This window comes from Emys orbicularis, chromosome 3, assembly GCF_028017835.1.
Source record: "Emys orbicularis isolate rEmyOrb1 chromosome 3, rEmyOrb1.hap1, whole genome shotgun sequence".
NCBI classification, from domain to species: Eukaryota; Metazoa; Chordata; order Testudines; family Emydidae; genus Emys; species Emys orbicularis.
The window spans coordinates 25,134,528-25,152,546 of NC_088685.1; the positions used below are offsets into that span (position 1 = coordinate 25,134,528).

Sequence of the window (18,019 nt, forward strand, 5' to 3'; positions counted from 1 at the left end):
AGGCTATCTGTGCTCCTCAAAATTGTGCTGTTCTTTGGAGAAAATGGGAACGCAAAGGTGGCTGATATTCATTATGTTGAATATTCATCCGCGAAATATTCACTTTCATCACTTATTTTATCGCCCAGTATGATAACCCGGGTTTCTGCTGAGACTTGCAAAGTAATTGTAACAGTGACAGTGACAAGGTAGCCATGCAAATAACACGCTGATCCCCGAGCACAAAACGATGTTCGCCTGACAAATCTGTCTTCACCCACATATTATATTACTCTCGTTGTTCTTCGGGATCATATAATATACTCAGGCAATGTTCTCCTTCACAGACCTAAAGAGTGTGAACGGATGGACGAATAGAAAAACAAATAAGCAAGGGGGCTATGGCCCCAGGATTAATTATAAAGCACGTTTAACCTCTTTCTTTCAAGGGCTACTTTGCTTTGCCTAAATTGTCTGACCCCGGATTCAAACGAGAATGTTATGCACACCATTCTGGGGTAAAACCGCAGGCGATGGTTAGGGACCTGGCTGTTTTCACACCGTGTGGAAACTCGTTCCAGGGAGTAGCTCTCCAGTGGAGAATGGAGTGCGTGGATCCAGGTCCGGCGGGCTGGATCGGTGAATCTAGCCTGGGGAGTGGATCCTGCCAAGGATGCTGGGAGAAGGCTGAGCCCGGGTTAAATGGGTCTTATCCGCGAGTGGATTCTTCGCCGGTATGTGGTGCGGGAGATGGAGGGTGGATCTCGTGCGGGGTTTGGAGAATGGATCCAGCTGGGGGTATGGAGAGGGAATCTGGTCTCCGGGCAGCGTGGATCCACCAGATCCTGCCAGGGAAGTAGATCCCAGTGGGGCCAAATCCTGGCCCCGGGGCAATAATCTGTGAGTTCTGACCCGGAGGGGACCCTGGCGTTGAGCCGTGAGCAGCTCTGCCCCGGGCACAGGGGAGTGAAGTGAGCGCGGCTTAGGGGCTGCGCTGGGGAGCAGGGGCGGGGGACTGCCAGAACGGGGCAGCTCTGGGCTCCCCGGCGCGGAAGGGACGGCTGACTCCCTGGCTGGGGCGCTGATGCTGCTCCCCTACCACGCGTGGCTTCGGAGCCCGGCTCGCCCGTGGGTGCCCGGGCGCGGGGCGGCGGGTACCCGCAGGGAGATGCCCTGGGAGCCGGGCGGGCTGGAATCTGGCTGCCCCGTAACAAGCCGGAGAGTTGAAAAGTTGGATCTTCTCAGCGAGACACTTTCCCCCGTAGTGCGCATGCCCAGCGTCCGGTTGGGGGTTGAAATAAGGAGGAGGCTGGAGGGAAGGGATCACTCCAGTCTGAGCTCGGCTTCGCCAAGGCGCGCCTGCCCTCAGACCCACATACAGCAGCAGCAGGAGGAGGAGGAGGAGGGAGAGAGACTCTCACCATCTCCATCCCCAGGAGCACCTGGCTCCCTCTGCTCTCTAGGATCTGTCTGTACCCAGCTGGAGGAGGGGGGGGGGGAGGGGGGAGAGCTGTGCAAAGAGAGCCCAACCAGGGCCACTAACTTAGCCCAACTTTTTTACCAGCTCCAATTTAGCCCCGGATCTTGTCACTTCTGCCAGCGGTGGAGCACAGATCGGGATTAGGTAAATAAAAAACCAACAACTCCTTTTGTTTTTTCCCCAAGTCTCTGTGGTTGGCTACATCAGTCCAAAGTGTCCCCTATCTGCCTCGGACAGTGCAGGTGAAGGGACAGATCTGCTGTCGTTAGAAGGACTTTTTTCTTTGGGGGCGCGGGGTGAGGGGAGCCTGTCTGAAAGTTTTTAAAGGGTGCTTGGATATTTTGCTGCTATCTAAAAGCGTGCCTATCCCATATGGAGCTGCTCCTTCCCCAGTGCAGCCGAGCTATGCTTTTAAACGGAGATGAAACTGACATGCAGTCTGCAAAACCCGGGGTGAGTCAGTCCCCAGCAGTCTCGAGTGCCCTAAACTGTGTAGACTTGAGCGTTTAGATTTGTATTATTGTGTACGCAATTCTGCGCGTTTTAGTTACCAGGCAGCATTCACCTCTTTCAGACAGAGCAGAACTGACATGAGTCTGATGTGTTACGTCCGTTCGGAGGAAGTTCTGTGCAGAGAGAAACTCGCTTATTTCCAGGCCATTCTGTCAAATGTTAGTGTAAAAGTGAGGCTTATTCGTTGCTATTGTTATTTCTGGCTGTCAGGAGGGAACGCTATAAAAACTGGACCTTTTGTGTTTGATTGCTGTTGAGGTTGGGGGAGAAAATAAACTCAAGAAAGGTGCTTGGAGTTGTTGACCCCAAGCAGGTGCACTGTTGGTCCAATTTAAAATGTACCCAGGCCAGTAAAAAACATAAATAGGGACCTGATCAAGATGCTAATGCAGCATAATGCTGTCACCTTCCTACAACAGAGTGACACAGCAGGATACATAGATCTAAATAAATTAGATAAATGTTTATCAGGGATGGTCTAGACAGTATTTGGTCCTGCCATGAGGGCAGGGGACTGGACTCGATGACCTCTCGAGGTCCCTTCCAGTCCTAGAATCTATGAATCTATGAATCTAAAGATCGGTGGTGTCAGGAGATTAATCGAAAACCTGCACGGTTTGATTGCCTGAGGCCTAGGGGAGCGAACTACACTCTCTCGTTGGCCTGCCATAGCTAGAGACGTTGGAGAAGTAACTGTCGTTGTCTTCTTTCCATTACTTGGACTCGGGGAGCTAAGGGAAAAGGAGGTTGCGGATGGAAGGAAAAGTTGCTATTACCGATTATTTACGGAGCACCGTTTGCTCCATAACTTGGGAGGAAGGCTGGGACTTCCGGACTCTCGTGTGAAGAGGGTGCAATTATTTAAAACAATTTAATCCAATAATAAATGAAACGTTTACACTCGCAGGTATTTTTCTAATTGCTCAACTGGTTTGTGTATTAAATGACACCGCTAGGAAGCCCACATGCATGCTTTCTAGCAGAGGGCATTCCCAAGCACTGCTGTGCTTGAAAGGAGGCAAAATACGTTAAATTGGCATGTTTAATTCCATTGTAAGAACATCATAATTGCTGTCTCGTGAGGATCCGGACTGAGTGGTTTAAAAGGCTGCATTGAATACTTAAATTGAGCAATCTGTAGTGAACTGGATTCTTTTTTTTTTTTTTTTTTTTTTTTTTGAGTATAACATATGCCTGTATTAATCAGCATTCGCTACGGTGGTCCGCAAGGCGTGTCAGCACTGATTTCATGATAAAATGTGAATGATGATTTTATAAGGATTTAGCAGAGATATGCTGATTTAGTCCTTCCCGTCCTCATTAATGTAAGCAATTAAGTCCTCCACGCTCAATTAGACCCGAATAAACCTTCCTCAATAGATTCTGCACACTCCATTAATAATCTGAAGAAATCTGCGCGGAATTCTCTAGTTGTATTCTCCAGAGCATCACGCTCTCAAATGCAGAGCGAAAGAACAACTTACAGCCCCAATTCCCTTTGCGGCTAGTTTCCTAAACACAGGTAAATTAAAAGGTCAATTTCCTCGTTTAAACTGATACAAATTCTGTCGCCTTGAAGGAAATATTGGCTACCTGGCACGCTGATAAAATTCTGCAGACTGTTCCAGTTTAATCGAAGGGATTTGGCTAACAAATTTTAAATAGTTCATTCGAAACAGGGTGGTTTTTTGACAGATGAGCCTTGTGGCAGGAGTTCTAGATATTCCCCCACCTTCTAAAGCCCCAAGAATCTGAAGTTTTATAACCACCAATTTATCATGTTTGTAAAAATAAGCAACATTTCAAGCTAATTTACTTCATCTATTCCCCCATGTGGAACTAATCAGTAAAACTCATTATTTATGAGTCAAGTATTTAATATAACAAATATCCCTCTCAAAAGACACATCAGAAATAGATAATTCAAAGTGAAAAGTAGAAAGACTGACTAACCACAAGATTACTGTGAGATTAATTTAATTTCGATTCATGAGAGGCGACCAACAACAAGTTTGCCCACATTTTTTTCTTATTTATAAAATAGGGGAGAATATTTAGATTGAATTTATCTGGAACGTAAAGATTCCTGTGATTGTAAAACAATGGCAATTAGACAATAGCATGACCAAATCTCCAAAATAGGACAAAGGGTAAGAAAGCTGGGGACAGATGTAGTCTTTCAAGTTTATGATCTTATTTTGCAGGGTAAATTTATCTTGGCAAGAGTGGGTTTTGTTTCAGTCCTGTGTCAGTACACAAGTGGCTTGCTCTCAATTACTCAGCAAGCAAATCTGGTGTTTAAAAACTGTACAGTTTTATTGCGATGGGGGTGGGAGCGATTCAAGCAAATAACTCACAGGCTCTTTTTTTAAAAAAAAAGATAACGATCTGTTTACATGAAGCAGAATTAAAGGTAGAGGTGACACCGAAATCAAAGAAACATTGATCTCTCTGTGGGAAAGGGAATGAGTAGAAAAGTACTGCAGAGAGAAATACACATTCCCTTTGATGTCTTAAGAGAGACTTCTCTACGAAATAAGCTGCTCTTCATCTATATTTTTGACTACCCCAGCTGTACAGAGCAAAAGTGTAGCTTTCATTTCTGGAAGGATGCCAACAAACTTGTATCAACCTGAACGCCCCGCCCCCTGAGCCCCTTCCTTTTAAAAAAATAATACTGCTTCTAGCAAACAACATAATTAGGACAATGGATGCTATTATGAATCATTTTTTGTACTTCCTTTTGCTTGAAAGAATCGTTGCCCATGTATTCGTTTGGAAAACTGAAACCGATTTTCTTTAAAAATGTGACATCCTTGTAAAACAGGATTTTACCTAAATCTGTCTGGTGGGTTTGTGTTTTATATTTCTGGTTTGTTTGTTTTTTTAAATAAAACATATGATATGAAAAGAGTGAAGGGGCCCAGAATTCTGGGCTCGAAATTCGTTGAGTTTGCTGTTGCTTGACACACGTTTCAAAGATAAGAATGAGCCAGGATAATGGTTTAGAATTATGACCGATGTTCGGGTATCTAGGCGGAATGGGCAGCTGTATGTTTAGTTTAGTTTGTTCCTGAAATAAGTGATCAAGACACTTGTACCGCAAGAAGGAGACACCTGGCACTATATTAAAACTAAACCATGTTTGTTTCTCCGGCTGAAGAACAAATCTCAAAACGCAGGTTCGACCACTGGCCCCTGAACAGTTATGGGACGGAGGGAGTACTGTGTATGGTTTTTTAATCAGCCGCTATACAAAATGTATCCAATTAGCAAAGGCAAATCTCGGGAAAATGTCACACTCTTTTATTCTGGGTCATTGCGATGGAATTCCTATAGGATTTGGGTCTCCTTTCCTGCGGTTGATTTATGTAAAGCGGTGTGAAAGGTGGCCGTGGGGTAGAGGATGGGGCTGCTCAGAGGAAAAAAATCCCCCTCTCATAATCTCCCGCCTTGGCCCCATACCCCCATCATAGTTTCTGCAACGGCTATTTTCCTTTTAATCGCATCCATATATACATCTTTTGTTTGCCTGGGATCTAGAACTCTTCGGCCATCAGGTTTCCTTTGCGCCTGAGTCTACAGAGACAGCTAGCAATCTGGTGCTCGTTTGTAAACTCTTCTCCAAACGGGGCCTTAATACGTCAGGAAATTGACATTAAAAAGTCCCTTCATCTCGATCAGAAATCCATAATCTTTCAGACATGGGGCGGGGGGAGAATCGCTTTTGATAAATGCTCAGAGAAATTAGCAGTTTGGCATTAGAAATACGGTGGCAAATTATTATCCATTCCCAAGGCCCCAAAATAGCAGTACCAGAGACGCTCTCTGGGCAATCACTGGTTGCTGGGGAAATAAACACCGAGAACCAAATCATAGAGAGTGAGCACCCCCCCCCCAAATCTAAAAGTGTCACTTAAGAGGGGCGAGCTTTGAAATATCTGCTGCTGTTTCCCCCAAAGAGCTGCATCTTCTGCAGGAGATATGCGTGTGTTAATTACTGTGATTGCAGGACGAGTCAAATAGTCCCAGTTACCTACGTTTTTCTCTCCGTCAATATTTCCTTTGCCTTCTGAGGTGCAGTGCAGCTGTCTGGCTGGGACGGCCTGAGGGACCCTGATTTGAAAACACCCCCACCCCCCATCCCATCCCAAGTTCCCCTTGACTTCAATGGGTTTTTTAAATCAGACTTTAGCGGAGGGGCGGGCTTTGCTTGTAGTACGTCTGACGAGTCTGGGTCTCCCCCAGCCCCAGTGCAAACCCGCAAACAGGAGGTTGTGGGAGCCCGCAGCGTGGCATCGATTGAGCCGATCTGCCTGCGCGGAGATCTGACTGAAAATCGCTGGCGTGGCATGGGGCAGCGCACTTCCAACTGGGCAGCACTTGCTGTGGGAAGATCCCTCGGCTTGCCTGCTCTCGGGAGAGGTACTGTAGTGCCCTGCAAAGCGGCTGTGGAAAGGCGCTTGCTAACCCCTAGTTTTAAAATGGGGTTTTATTAAGCCACCATCTCGCTTGATTAGCGAAGATCTCGACCAAGCTTGTCCCCTTGCAACGGAAACAAAAACGAAAATTCAGACTTGACACCGGGACGCAGGGCTTTCGTATTTACTATTAGCAGGCTTCAAAAACCATCCCCCCCAGCCATAGGTGCTGGACCTGGGGTGCTGGTTTGAAGTGGTTTCCATCGCTTACAGGGTTTGCAGTTTGGTTTAATGACTTTCAGCTCCCCCCACTATACACATTGTTCCAGCACCTCTGCCCCGGGCTTTGACGGAGTTCCCATGCAGCGGCCAGGAGGAGGCAGCTGAATGGCTGGGGCTGGACCGGGAAGGGGCTAAGGGGAAGCGCTGGGAGACGCAGCTCTCCAGATGCAGGGGCTGGGAGTTGGCGAGGGTAAAACCCTCGCGCTCTACTTCCCATTGGAGGTCAAAGTTTGGTGGGCTCGGCGGGGAGACCTGTCACTCCTCTGGGCGGCAGAGGGCGAGCCCTTGCTTCGTACGGGCAGGATAAGGCAGCGATGCGCTTTAGTTTTAACTCTTTTACCATGTGAGTTGCCAGGAAAAACGGTGTCCCCTGGGACTCACGAGGGCTTTGCCATTGACTCCAGCGGGAGCTGCAGCGGGGAGCTTGGCACATCCCCGCCAGCAAACTGGGTGGCTTGGGGGTGTAGCCTGGGGGTGTGCAGCCGAATAGCCTGAAGTTATACACAGCCTACCTAAAGGGTCTTGTTCCTGCCCAGCGAGCGGTGCGTAAAGCGGAGGAGGCCGCGCTGCAGCGAGCCAGGGCTACCGAGGGATGGTTTGCGTTAGGAGCAGGCTTGGCGGCGGGGAGGGGGCAGATGAAAGGGGTCCTAACGACCTGCAGATCTGTGCAATGAGCCTGGGGCTTGCACGGCTGCTGTGGGAAGGGGCCAAGGCGCACAGCGCCAGAGCCACTGCGAGCAATGGGCACCTTTCCACTGACCTGCCACGGGCTCTGGGATACGCCCAACAGCCCGGGGCTCCGAAGCCGGCCCTAGAAAAGGAGAGTAGCAGGCGGGGTGGCGGACCTGTCTCTATGGTCTCCCTGTTACAGGTCTTTGTCTTTCTCTTCCAGACACTCGCCTTCCCTTCTCCGAGATCCTCCTCCCCAGTGGCCACCATGGGAAGTAAGACTCTGCCGGCCCCAGTGCCCATTCACCCCTCCCTGCAGCTCACTAACTACTCCTTCCTCCAAGCGTTCAACGGGCTGCCCGCGGTGCCCTCGGACCACCTGCCCAACCTGTACGGCTTCAGCGCCCTGCACGCCGTTCACCTGCACCAGTGGACATTGGGTTACCCAGCCATGCATTTGCCTCGCTCTTCCTTCTCCAAGGTGCCCGGGGTGTCCAGCTTGGTGGACGCCAGGTTCCAGCTGCCTGCCTTCCCTTTGTTCCCACACGTCATCCAGCCCAAGCAAGAAGCCACCAGCGTGCCCCTCAAAGCCAAACCCCGGTTTGATTTTGCCAACCTAGCTGTGGCCGCCACCCAAGAGGATCACTCTAAACTGGGCCAGGCGGACAGCCAGAGCTCGCCTCCGGGGCTCGGCTCCTTGCTCGAGGTAACTAAGCTCTCCCCGGAGAAGAAACCCACCCGGGGGAGGTTACCTTCCAAAACCAAGAAGGAATTCGTCTGCAAATTCTGTGGCAGACACTTCACCAAGTCCTATAACCTTTTGATTCACGAAAGAACCCACACCGATGAGAGGCCCTACACGTGTGACATTTGCCACAAAGCATTCCGAAGGCAAGATCATCTGAGGGATCACAGGTAACTCCAGCATTTTAATAGCAAGGGGGCGCGGGGGGAGGGTTATAACCATAGACGTTGCTTGGCTCTGTCCCTCCCTCTCCTATACCGCAAATAGAAAGGTGAGCTAGTCCATTTCCCTCCCTAAATGCAGGAGTGTCACCTTAGGCTGTCTACTGCTTTGTACAGTTTAGTAATGTCCCAAGTGATCGGGGCTTCTTGATTTGGCAGATGAATCCGTTATAGAGGTTTACTTGTCTTCCCTGTACACCGCAGAGGACCATACCCTCATCTGTCCGCTTTCTTTGCAGGCAATTTGGGATGGTCCTTCCTTTTTATTTTTGAAAGTGATTTTAATCAGAAATACAGAGTGGCCATTAGAGCCAGGTATTTACAGTAAAAGAATGACTCCCATAACACTGGGTGCTTCCTGCATGAATTTTTTCCCCTGTGTCCCCCATTCTGGCTTCTTGTCAAACAGGCATCTCACATTTGGGCCTCAGTAGTAGTTTGGGAAGTAGGCCACAAACAAGGGGTGTTTTTTCACAGGTCACCTGATTTAATTGTCACTATTTGTAAATCTATATTCTTTCTCCCCAGGTATATTCATTCTAAAGAAAAGCCTTTTAAGTGTCAAGAATGTGGGAAAGGCTTTTGCCAGTCCAGAACTCTAGCTGTCCACAAGACACTGCATACGCAAGTAAAGGAGCTTAAACCTTCCAAACTTAAATGCTGAAACCTCCAACACCCATGAACTAACTTCCCCTCCAGACTTTATACCAAATTCAGAACAGACACAAAAAAAAGCCCAGGATGGGAGCACTGAACTTTTTTTTTTAATTAAAAATAAAAGGTTCCCAAATCCTGGCTTAAAATATTGTTTTGCCTTTGAAACACATATTAATAATATGGAGAGTGCAAGAGAACTGGCTGTCTTGTGTGGCTTTGATAAACTTTATGCCAAAAGGTGGTGCTCACGTATTGGACAGGAATCTTCATTTTTTTAAAAGCAAAAACGTAGCTTCCAAAGGTATTACTTTTTACATTTTTTATTTTATACTTTTTTTGACTGTATAAAGCTTCTTACTTAAACACTTCAGGAAACAAAAAATTCCAGAAGACAATTAAGAACTGAAACTTTGGCTTCTTGTTACAGCACCATTGAGACCAGAACAACTTGCAGACTTGTTTGTTTGTTTCTGTTGTTGTTTTCTTTTTAAAAAGAAATGTTCCAAAGTGACCTAAATCTCAAGTGAAGTCTGCCATGCACTAAAAGCCTCATATAGAGCTTAGAGCTGCAGCATCAACACTAAGTGGAGATCTTGTTTTTGTTTTGTGGTCTAGTGCCTTGGGAGGTGGTTTGTAATTTGTGGACTTATTTAAAAACACCCAAAGGAAAGAATAATGGCAATAAATCAAACTGATGCTATGCACAATGTGGTTTTAGTGGTACTTTAAAGTCTGTGTGTGTCTCGATGAGAGAGTGGGCAGGATAAATCTCAACCTGAGAATTTTAAAGGCTGGCTTTCTGAACAGTGTATTAAAAAAAAATAAAACTAAGAGACATTCCAATATGTTTTGTTTATTAAAAAAGTTGTATGGCTATTTGGCACTTTATGCTGATTATTGGTAATTGACATTTATCACTGGATTGTGTTTTTTAAGTATTAAAATAAATTGTTATTTTACAGGCAAGCCTGACTGGATGTACTATTCACATATGTTCTGAACGTTCTTTAACCATTTGCTTTCAGGTCTATCCTCAATCGAACTCCATCCCCCAATTGTCAGAACTTTCCTTTTCAGGTGGTGTAATATTTGTAATTATTTTTCACAAATTGTGTACTGGGGGAGTGGCGAATGTTAAAAGTAGACGTCTTTTTTGTTGTTGTATGGGTTAGTCACTGTTTTTACCTACAAAGGAAAAGTCAATAGATCTGAGGGAGGGAAGGGAAAAGGCTGAGTCAAATCACTGTGTTCCTAGTGTGAAAAATTCACCTTGGTAACTAAATCTTGGGTATTAGCAGATAAGATTAGATGTCAAAAGTGTTAAAAAACAAATCAAATGAATAATGGACAAACTGTTACCATTCACACAGCCTGAGGCCATGGGGGAAACACTCCTTTACATTCTCTCTCCCTTTTCATTGTCAGTAGTGTATATTTATCAATTGCATCTTGGCCCAGTCTAGTGTTGATGGGCGGCCTTTGATTACAGGCAGCTGTCTTAGATCAGAGATGTTTATTCCACTGCAAAACCGCTTTGGATTGAGACATAGAGAGGGAGTTTTGAGCCGGGGTCCATCTGAGCTTTTAAAGCATGTGTTGCTTCTTTTGTAATTTCACAGACAGAACAGCTTCTTCCCTGATCATCTGCAAGTCACCTCTGAAATCAAAAAGCTGAAATCAAACAAAATTTTGCCTTATTACAGATCAAAATAGTAACTTTTATTTCGGGTTTTTATTATTTCTAAAACATAAGGCTTAAACCTATAAAGCACTGAAATCAAAACAAAAACATTTTATTTCCCTTCTTTTCCATTTTCCCTCTTTGTTTTACAAAGATACTATTTATATGGGCAAGGAATCTTATGAATGATAAAAAAAATTACTGCCTTGCTTTTTATTTGGGAAAGATAAGGATTTTCCCTTGTGTTTATATATATATATATATATATATATATATATATATATATATATATATATATATATATATATATATATATAATCTGTTAATATATACATGTAGTGGTATCTGTGAATGTGTGTGTGTGTGTGTGTGTGTGATTCATTCACAGATACCACTACATGTCTAATTCAATACATCTGATCCATTCCAGTGTCCCTCTTATGAAAACCTTTGCAGAGTTTAGTTTAGTCAGATAATGATTGCTGACTAAATATAGCGATAAATACGGTGGAAATTGACACATTTCCAGTGGGCCAATATAAATTAAGTTGTGCAGAAGTGGCTTTAGTAAAGATATGTAGTTGTATTGGGAAAATCAATGATTGTATTAAGCAACAAACAATACAAAGTACTTTGTTTTCAATTTGAGAGTCTATAAAAGAGAATAAACTTATCTGAAGTAGGGCACAGGAAGCTAAGCAGCCCTGTTTTGTATGGGGATAGATATGTTGAGAGGAAAATCATGATGCATTAGCGGGTGAATTAAAGACAGTATCATTGGGTATTTAGTACCTTGTTTCCTTAGTATGCACATGCACCAAAGTAGCTTTATAAACTCTTTATTATTTATATAATAGCCTCATGGCAGGCACCCATAATAAGAGACCTTCCTTGCCTCAAACAGTTTACAACCTACCTAGATAAAACAGACTAGGAGACAGGTGAAGTGACTTGCCCGTGGCCAGTGGGAGAGCTGGGATTAGGACTCAAATCACCTGGTTCTCAGACCAGTGCCCTACCCAAACAGTTTGCTTTCTGCCCTGTACTGACAACAACACCCTAGGGTTCTCTGGTCTCAGTCAGGTGCCTGCTTTGGAAAATGAGCCAGGTCTTCCCTCACCAGCTACTAGGAACTGAAATGACATCTCCCAGCCACAGGAGGGGATAAGGGGGCTGCTGTTACTGAAGCATCACCCCCCGGGGGGAGCATTACTTCTGAGCATGGCCTCTGTTAAGATGGTACCAAAAGCTCCAGACATACCTGATATTTGAACCCCTGCTCAAACTTCTGCTAGATCATTTGTTCGGTGGTTCCTCCTGCCCCTCACCCCCTGTTTTTAAGGAAAGTATGGCAAATATCACAGGCAATGCAAAAGGAAAGGGATCAGCAGACACCTCTCCTTCTGTGCTAGCCACTTGTAATTCATTACAGGGAACAAATGAGCAGGAATGTTCCCTGGAGTTTATTCGTGGGGGGCTGAGGTGAACGACTCTCTCCTGGAGCGAGTCATCTTTTATCTAAGTAATAAATAAAAGGCAGTTTTCTGATTCACTTCCAAGGGGGCGATTACTCAGATGAAACGTTCCCATGCTGGCTGCACCATGTTCTTATCCTCTCTGATTAGGACCCCTGAATTCTGTAGGGGGAAAAAAACAATGAGAGGTAAGAAATCTGATCTATTGTTTATTAATCCTAAGCATTTCATTGTAGGATAGCATAGGTGGGGAATGAAGAAGCTGTTCCTTCTGTACTCACTTTGGGCATGGGAAGCATTTCATTTATAAGGCAGCAGCTTGGTGTTTTGACCGCAAACACATACTGCTGTCAAGAATTTCACTGTGCAATTTCATGTGGGAAACCCTGCCCACCCCCTAGAATTGATATAATCAGAATTGCCAATTTATTGAGAATGTATAGAGGGTAAATATTTTCTATAAACACAAGTCTGGATTAGTCAAAACATCTTCTCCTGGTCTCGTGCCTAATTGTGCTAGCATGCCATGCAAAATCGCATTCTGTCAGTTTCCTCTATCAAATCCAGGTTTATGTTCTGCACTGTAAATGCAGGAGTTCCATTCATGTATATGATAGCAAAGAAGAGATGCAATTGTTACATTTAGCAGACAAATAATAGGAACCCCCAAAACAAGTGAGGGAAACTAGATTGGAGATGGGCATTTTCGCATCAGTCATAGGAGTCATTTAAATGATCAATTACCTATGTGTTTTTTGTTTAAATGCTCTTCATAGTTGATATTTACCATATAACTAGTTTAGGCTTCTTAGAATCAGATCTCCATATACAGTATTTTCACAGGTTTCAATTTTCACCCTAAAAATATCCTTCAGTGGGAATTTTGCCTGAGTAAGTACTACAGCATCTGGCTCTAGTTGCCTCTTTTATACAAGATTTACAAAGAAAATGACATCTTCCCATTTCCAGTTTGACTAAAATGTAAAGATGTCTTGTCACATTTTTTTCATGTTCCATTAAAACTTTTCCTGCTCATAAAATGTAGTTACAGTATATTAAAGAACTGATTCTGCAGAGTTCACTAAGGCCAGATTCCTACTGGTGAGGCCTGCAGGATCAACTTTGAATTCAGTAAGAAGAGTGAAAGCCTCATTGAAATTATATATAGGGGCAACAAATACTTTGCTACATCAGTGTTGCATTGGCCTTCACAGAAGGTACCAGAGTTCACTCTTTCTAAAATTCTGCTTGATTTGCATATTAATTCCAGCTTCCTCTGGAAGTGACCATGCTGAGGCATCCATGCTACTTTGTAACAGGGCTGTACCTTGAAGCAGTATGGTTTTAGCTTAACATGGTGCAGTGAGCCAGAAATCCCTGCGATCTAATCTCTGCTCTGCATGACCTCAAGCAAATCACTTAACCTGCCTGCCTCAGTTTCTTCGTCTGTAAAATGGAAATAATGATACTTATGTACCTTACAGGCATATTTTGAGGCCTGGTTTGGAAAATGTTGTGTGTTGTTGTTATTGCCGGGCACGGTGGGTTCAATTCAGTTGCATTGAAGTGAAAGGAGTTGCTTCAGATTCAGATTCAGACTTGTGCAGCTGAGAGCAGCATCTGGTCCAGTAGATGTAATGGAGTCTGGAAAGTTAGATTCATATGTACTTTTTTCCAGCTTTGGGAGGTTTGTTGAGAGATGGAGTTCTATTGAAACTAATGCCCAGCATGCATTTCTTTCATACATTCCTATACTGTGACTAAACAGAATAAACATGGGCCAAATTCATCCCGGGTAGAACTCTATTGAAGTCTGTAGTCTTTTTAGGAGTTTGGAACTGAAATTAATTGGGTTATACCAGGGATGAATTTGGCCACATCTGTTTACTGCATGTGCCATGTCTGCTTGGATTGCTAGATTTTTGTTTTGTTTTTAAATGGCTTTCTCTGCCTTTTTTGTTGAAATTTTTTTGAGGGTGGTGGCGGGGAACTAAAACATTCCCTTCTGTATTTCATTTATACAGCATCTATTATATTTGAGACACCTCACATAACATAGACAAGACACCAGGAAAATTTTCAAAAGCACCAAAATGACTTAGGCTCTTAAATCCTATTAAATGTCAAAAGGATTTAGGGAAAATTTTACTGACTGTTCCTGTTTGAAAGAGCTTACAGGCTAAGCTTAGTCAGAACACCAGAAATAATCATTGCAGGCAATGGGAGGGTAAGGAAAGGGAGAAGAAGAATAATGATTAAGATAATGGCATTGTTGATTATTTATTTATTCATATATAAAGGATAAAAGGGACCACTATAATCTGCTCTGATTTCCTGTCTAACATAAACCAGAGAATTTCACCCAGTAACTCATGTAGGGGAAGGAATTAAATTTCCCTACCAGGTAAATGAACACAACAGAGCCCTGTAACTTGTGGTTGAACTACAGCAAGTGTTTAAAAATATATCTAATCTTGATTTAAAAGTTCGAAGTGACAATGCATTTACTATTTCCCTTGGTAAACTTTCAGGCACACCACCAATCCAAAATAGCCTTTGTCACTAAACAGGCACATCAATTTCAGTTTCCATCGATTATGCAAACTCCCATTAATTTATTTTTAAAGATAAGTTCAAATTTAACAGTCGCATTCTCAATACAACTTTGAACGAGATTAACAACAAAAATGAAACCAAATGCATTGCATTGACCCATACAGGCCAACAGTTGGTAACTGACTTTTTAAATATGAGGTCGTATCTCTCAACTGTCTTTCATGAGGACAAATACCACATCCCTCATTTTGGATTCCAATTTGCCTCCCCCACTCGAGTTCTTGTGGGACCACATCTCACTTTAGTTTGTCAATGTTTTTGACACCTGATATGCTGAATCATGAAAACTGAGTTTATAAACTATGAGCCTCCTCTTCATCTCCTTTACACCAATTGAACTCAGTTGACTGAAGTGGAGCTACTCTTGGTTTACACAAGTGTAAGTGAGAGGAAAATTGGGCCCAGTGTTATTTATGCTAGAGCAACATACGCTATATACTTAAAAACTTCTTGTGTTATTATAATTGTGTTCTTTATTTGCATATCTCAGTTTCTGCCCCTGAATTCCTTCTCCCGTCTGTGCTGCCACTTGTACATCATGCTACTCTCTGACAGTGAGTGTGACGAAGCATCAACTTCTCCACCTAGATCTTCAGTGGAGCTATGCTGATTTGCACTGACTGAGGATCTGGCCCCTTATCGTTTCACTCCCTTTTTCAATCCTTCCTATTTTCCCATGCCAATTCCAACTCCCCTCTTTTCTTACCTAGTCATGCTTACATCTGTCACTTGTGTCATTGGGCAAACCTGTCCTTTCTGCTCTCCACCTACTGCTAGAGCCCTGGTCTGTGCTTAGCACAGCTTCCACTTTTGTAGGCCTCCCTGCTTGTTGTCTGGTTCCACTTCAGTTTACCTAGAGAAAGCTGCAATAACAACGACATTTGTCACTTCACAGACCATGTCAACCCCTTCTTCCAAGCCTCCCCTTGGCTTCCTCTTGCCTTCTACATTAAGTTAAAGCTTTTTTGTCCTCAATTGCAAAGCTCTAAACAAACCTGCTTGTGCCCTATTCTACCTACTTGTTCTCTTGCTCCCTGCACTTCCCCCAAACCTCTTTCATAGCCTTAACTCTCTTATATCTTGGTACTTTGTCCCATGATATGCTTGGAGCGAGAACTGGTCCAATTACTGATTTATTCAGCAATTTAGCATTTTTTTCTCCATTCACAAATTGTCTAAGCAGACCATGGTTTTATTCTATAATTAGGAGGTGAACAAATTTCAACCTATAGGTTGTTCATAATGCTTTGTAGGGAGTATTTATTTATTCAGGAGTCTGGATTCAGTAGGGGTGAAATCCAGCCCTGTCCAGACAACCAACACAAGGCCTGTGCACTGGGTAAGTCTCAGTTAAGCCTTCTGGATAAGGGAGAGTAAAACTATTCCCTTCCCCATACACAAGTGTTCAGGATAGGTCTAGACAGTGTAACCTACTGGTGAGTGTGCTGTATTATGACCCTCACCCCTCTCCCATGGGCCTTCACAGATGTTTTGCATTGTTACAGCCCCCAGCTTAAAAGTAGCCGTAGCAGCTCATGCTTTTAGCTCAGAAGGTCCCTGGTTCAATCCCCTGTCTGTCAGCTAAGAGGACAGATAGTCATAAGATCTTAGCTCCATGTAGTGGAGGGAGCACAGGGTCTGTGTACTAGATGCTGTTCTCAGAGAGCAAGTGGGTGGGGATGAGTGGGAGCATGTGGAGCCGTGGCTCTGGCCCCCCTTCGTCCCCCACACTACTGCCCATGAAGCTAGTTGGACACATGCATGAAGAAGTGGGTATATGCTGCACATTGTAAAAGGTTCAGGTGGTGTGCAGGCCCTTGTTATGGCTTTCTGCATACAGGTGAATTTTACCCTGTCTGAGCTGGGACTGGGACTGCCTAAATTGCATGGTATTGTTTCTGCTTCCTGATTGTATGACCTGATCTTTATAAACTACTTCCTTTTGCACCCAGTATGAATTTTGTGCTTTGACAAAACACATTTTGTTTTATGATTAAACCAATCTTGGTTATGGGCTCCAAAGTAGCTTTCCGCAAACATTCACACACACGCACACACAACTTGGCTCATGTGAATGGTCATGAAAAGCAAATGAAAACGAGGGATTGGATGTGGCTGACTAGAAGTATGATTCAGAATTTACAGATCTACAACAATATTTACCCCTGCTCGCTTTGGAACTGTTCCTTACTTCTCGTGTGTCCGTTGGGCGCTGCCTTTTAGATTTCTCCTTAAACCACACTCCTGCTTGAAGACTTCCCCTCATGACCATTCCACGATTTTGCCACTGCTTTTCAGCTTGCACCGCCCCGCAAGTGTGCTGCTGGATGTCTACTGTCTGACCAATTACTGACTGCTGGGCCTATGCCATATGTAGACTGTAGGCAACTGGGGGCAAGGACTCTCATTTACAGCACTGAGCACATTGTTGGCTGAACTCAGTAACAATTAAATAATAATTAAGAAGCTGCTCATTTGATGATCCCCAAAGCAGAGTGACTCACCCAACCTTATACTGTTGATTATTTCATTAGCACAGGCACGTGTCCAGGCCACGAAACAGTTTTCCCTTCTGCATTAGTATGGCGACTACTTGGAGCTGGTTTAGGAAACCATTAGTGTTTCTCCAGCAGTTGGGAAATGTTTACGTCCAGCTGCTTATTTCCCTCAGTGGAAGAATAATGCTATTTTGAAGGGCTGCAAAGAGGGAAAATCAGATTTTCAAAACGAGGAGGGAAAAGGTTCAGCAATGCAGCAAAGGATGTAGGATATTCATTTACAAAACTGGGAGGCAAGCATTTAAAATGAACTGTTGGGAATTTCCTCAAGTTTTAAACTTTCAGTGCCTACTTAAATGTAATCAAAAACAATTACTCCAATGTGTTTTATAATTGGGGAAAAGCAACAAGCAAGCAGATGGTGTTTTTAATATTCCCGACCATAAGAACTATGAGCTTTTCCACTGGTCACTATCAGCCTGTTTGAAAAAGTTACAGAACGGACACAACTTTCATAGAAATCAGCGTTTAGTAATGGCTTCTGTAAATGGTGGTGTTGAATCCAATTCCTGTTAGAGGTAAAAATCCCTTGCTATGCTACTGGGATACACTGGGTGGATTTCCTGTGCTGGAGATCCTGCCAGAAGAGAAGGAACCTGGTTAAAGTAGGTTGAGAGGAGAGCTCTCAATTCTAGTGTAGTTGTCACAAGCCTTTATGTCATGTTGCAATATTATGTTGCATCATCAAAACATGACTCAACCTAGGGAAGAGAATGGTGAAT

General features: G+C 44.0%; 1 protein-coding gene across 1 annotated transcript; it reads left to right on the forward strand.

Annotated features, from left to right (window-relative positions):
* The first annotated feature begins 581 nt into the window (after positions 1–581).
* On the forward strand, positions 582–8,974 carry OSR1 (odd-skipped related transcription factor 1). The gene is made up of 3 exons (XM_065401991.1): positions 582–713; positions 7,568–8,259; positions 8,839–8,974. Exons 1-3 carry the CDS (start codon positions 582–584, stop codon positions 8,972–8,974), a joined length of 960 nt encoding a protein of 319 aa, XP_065258063.1.
* The last annotated feature ends 9,045 nt before the right edge of the window (positions 8,975–18,019 follow it).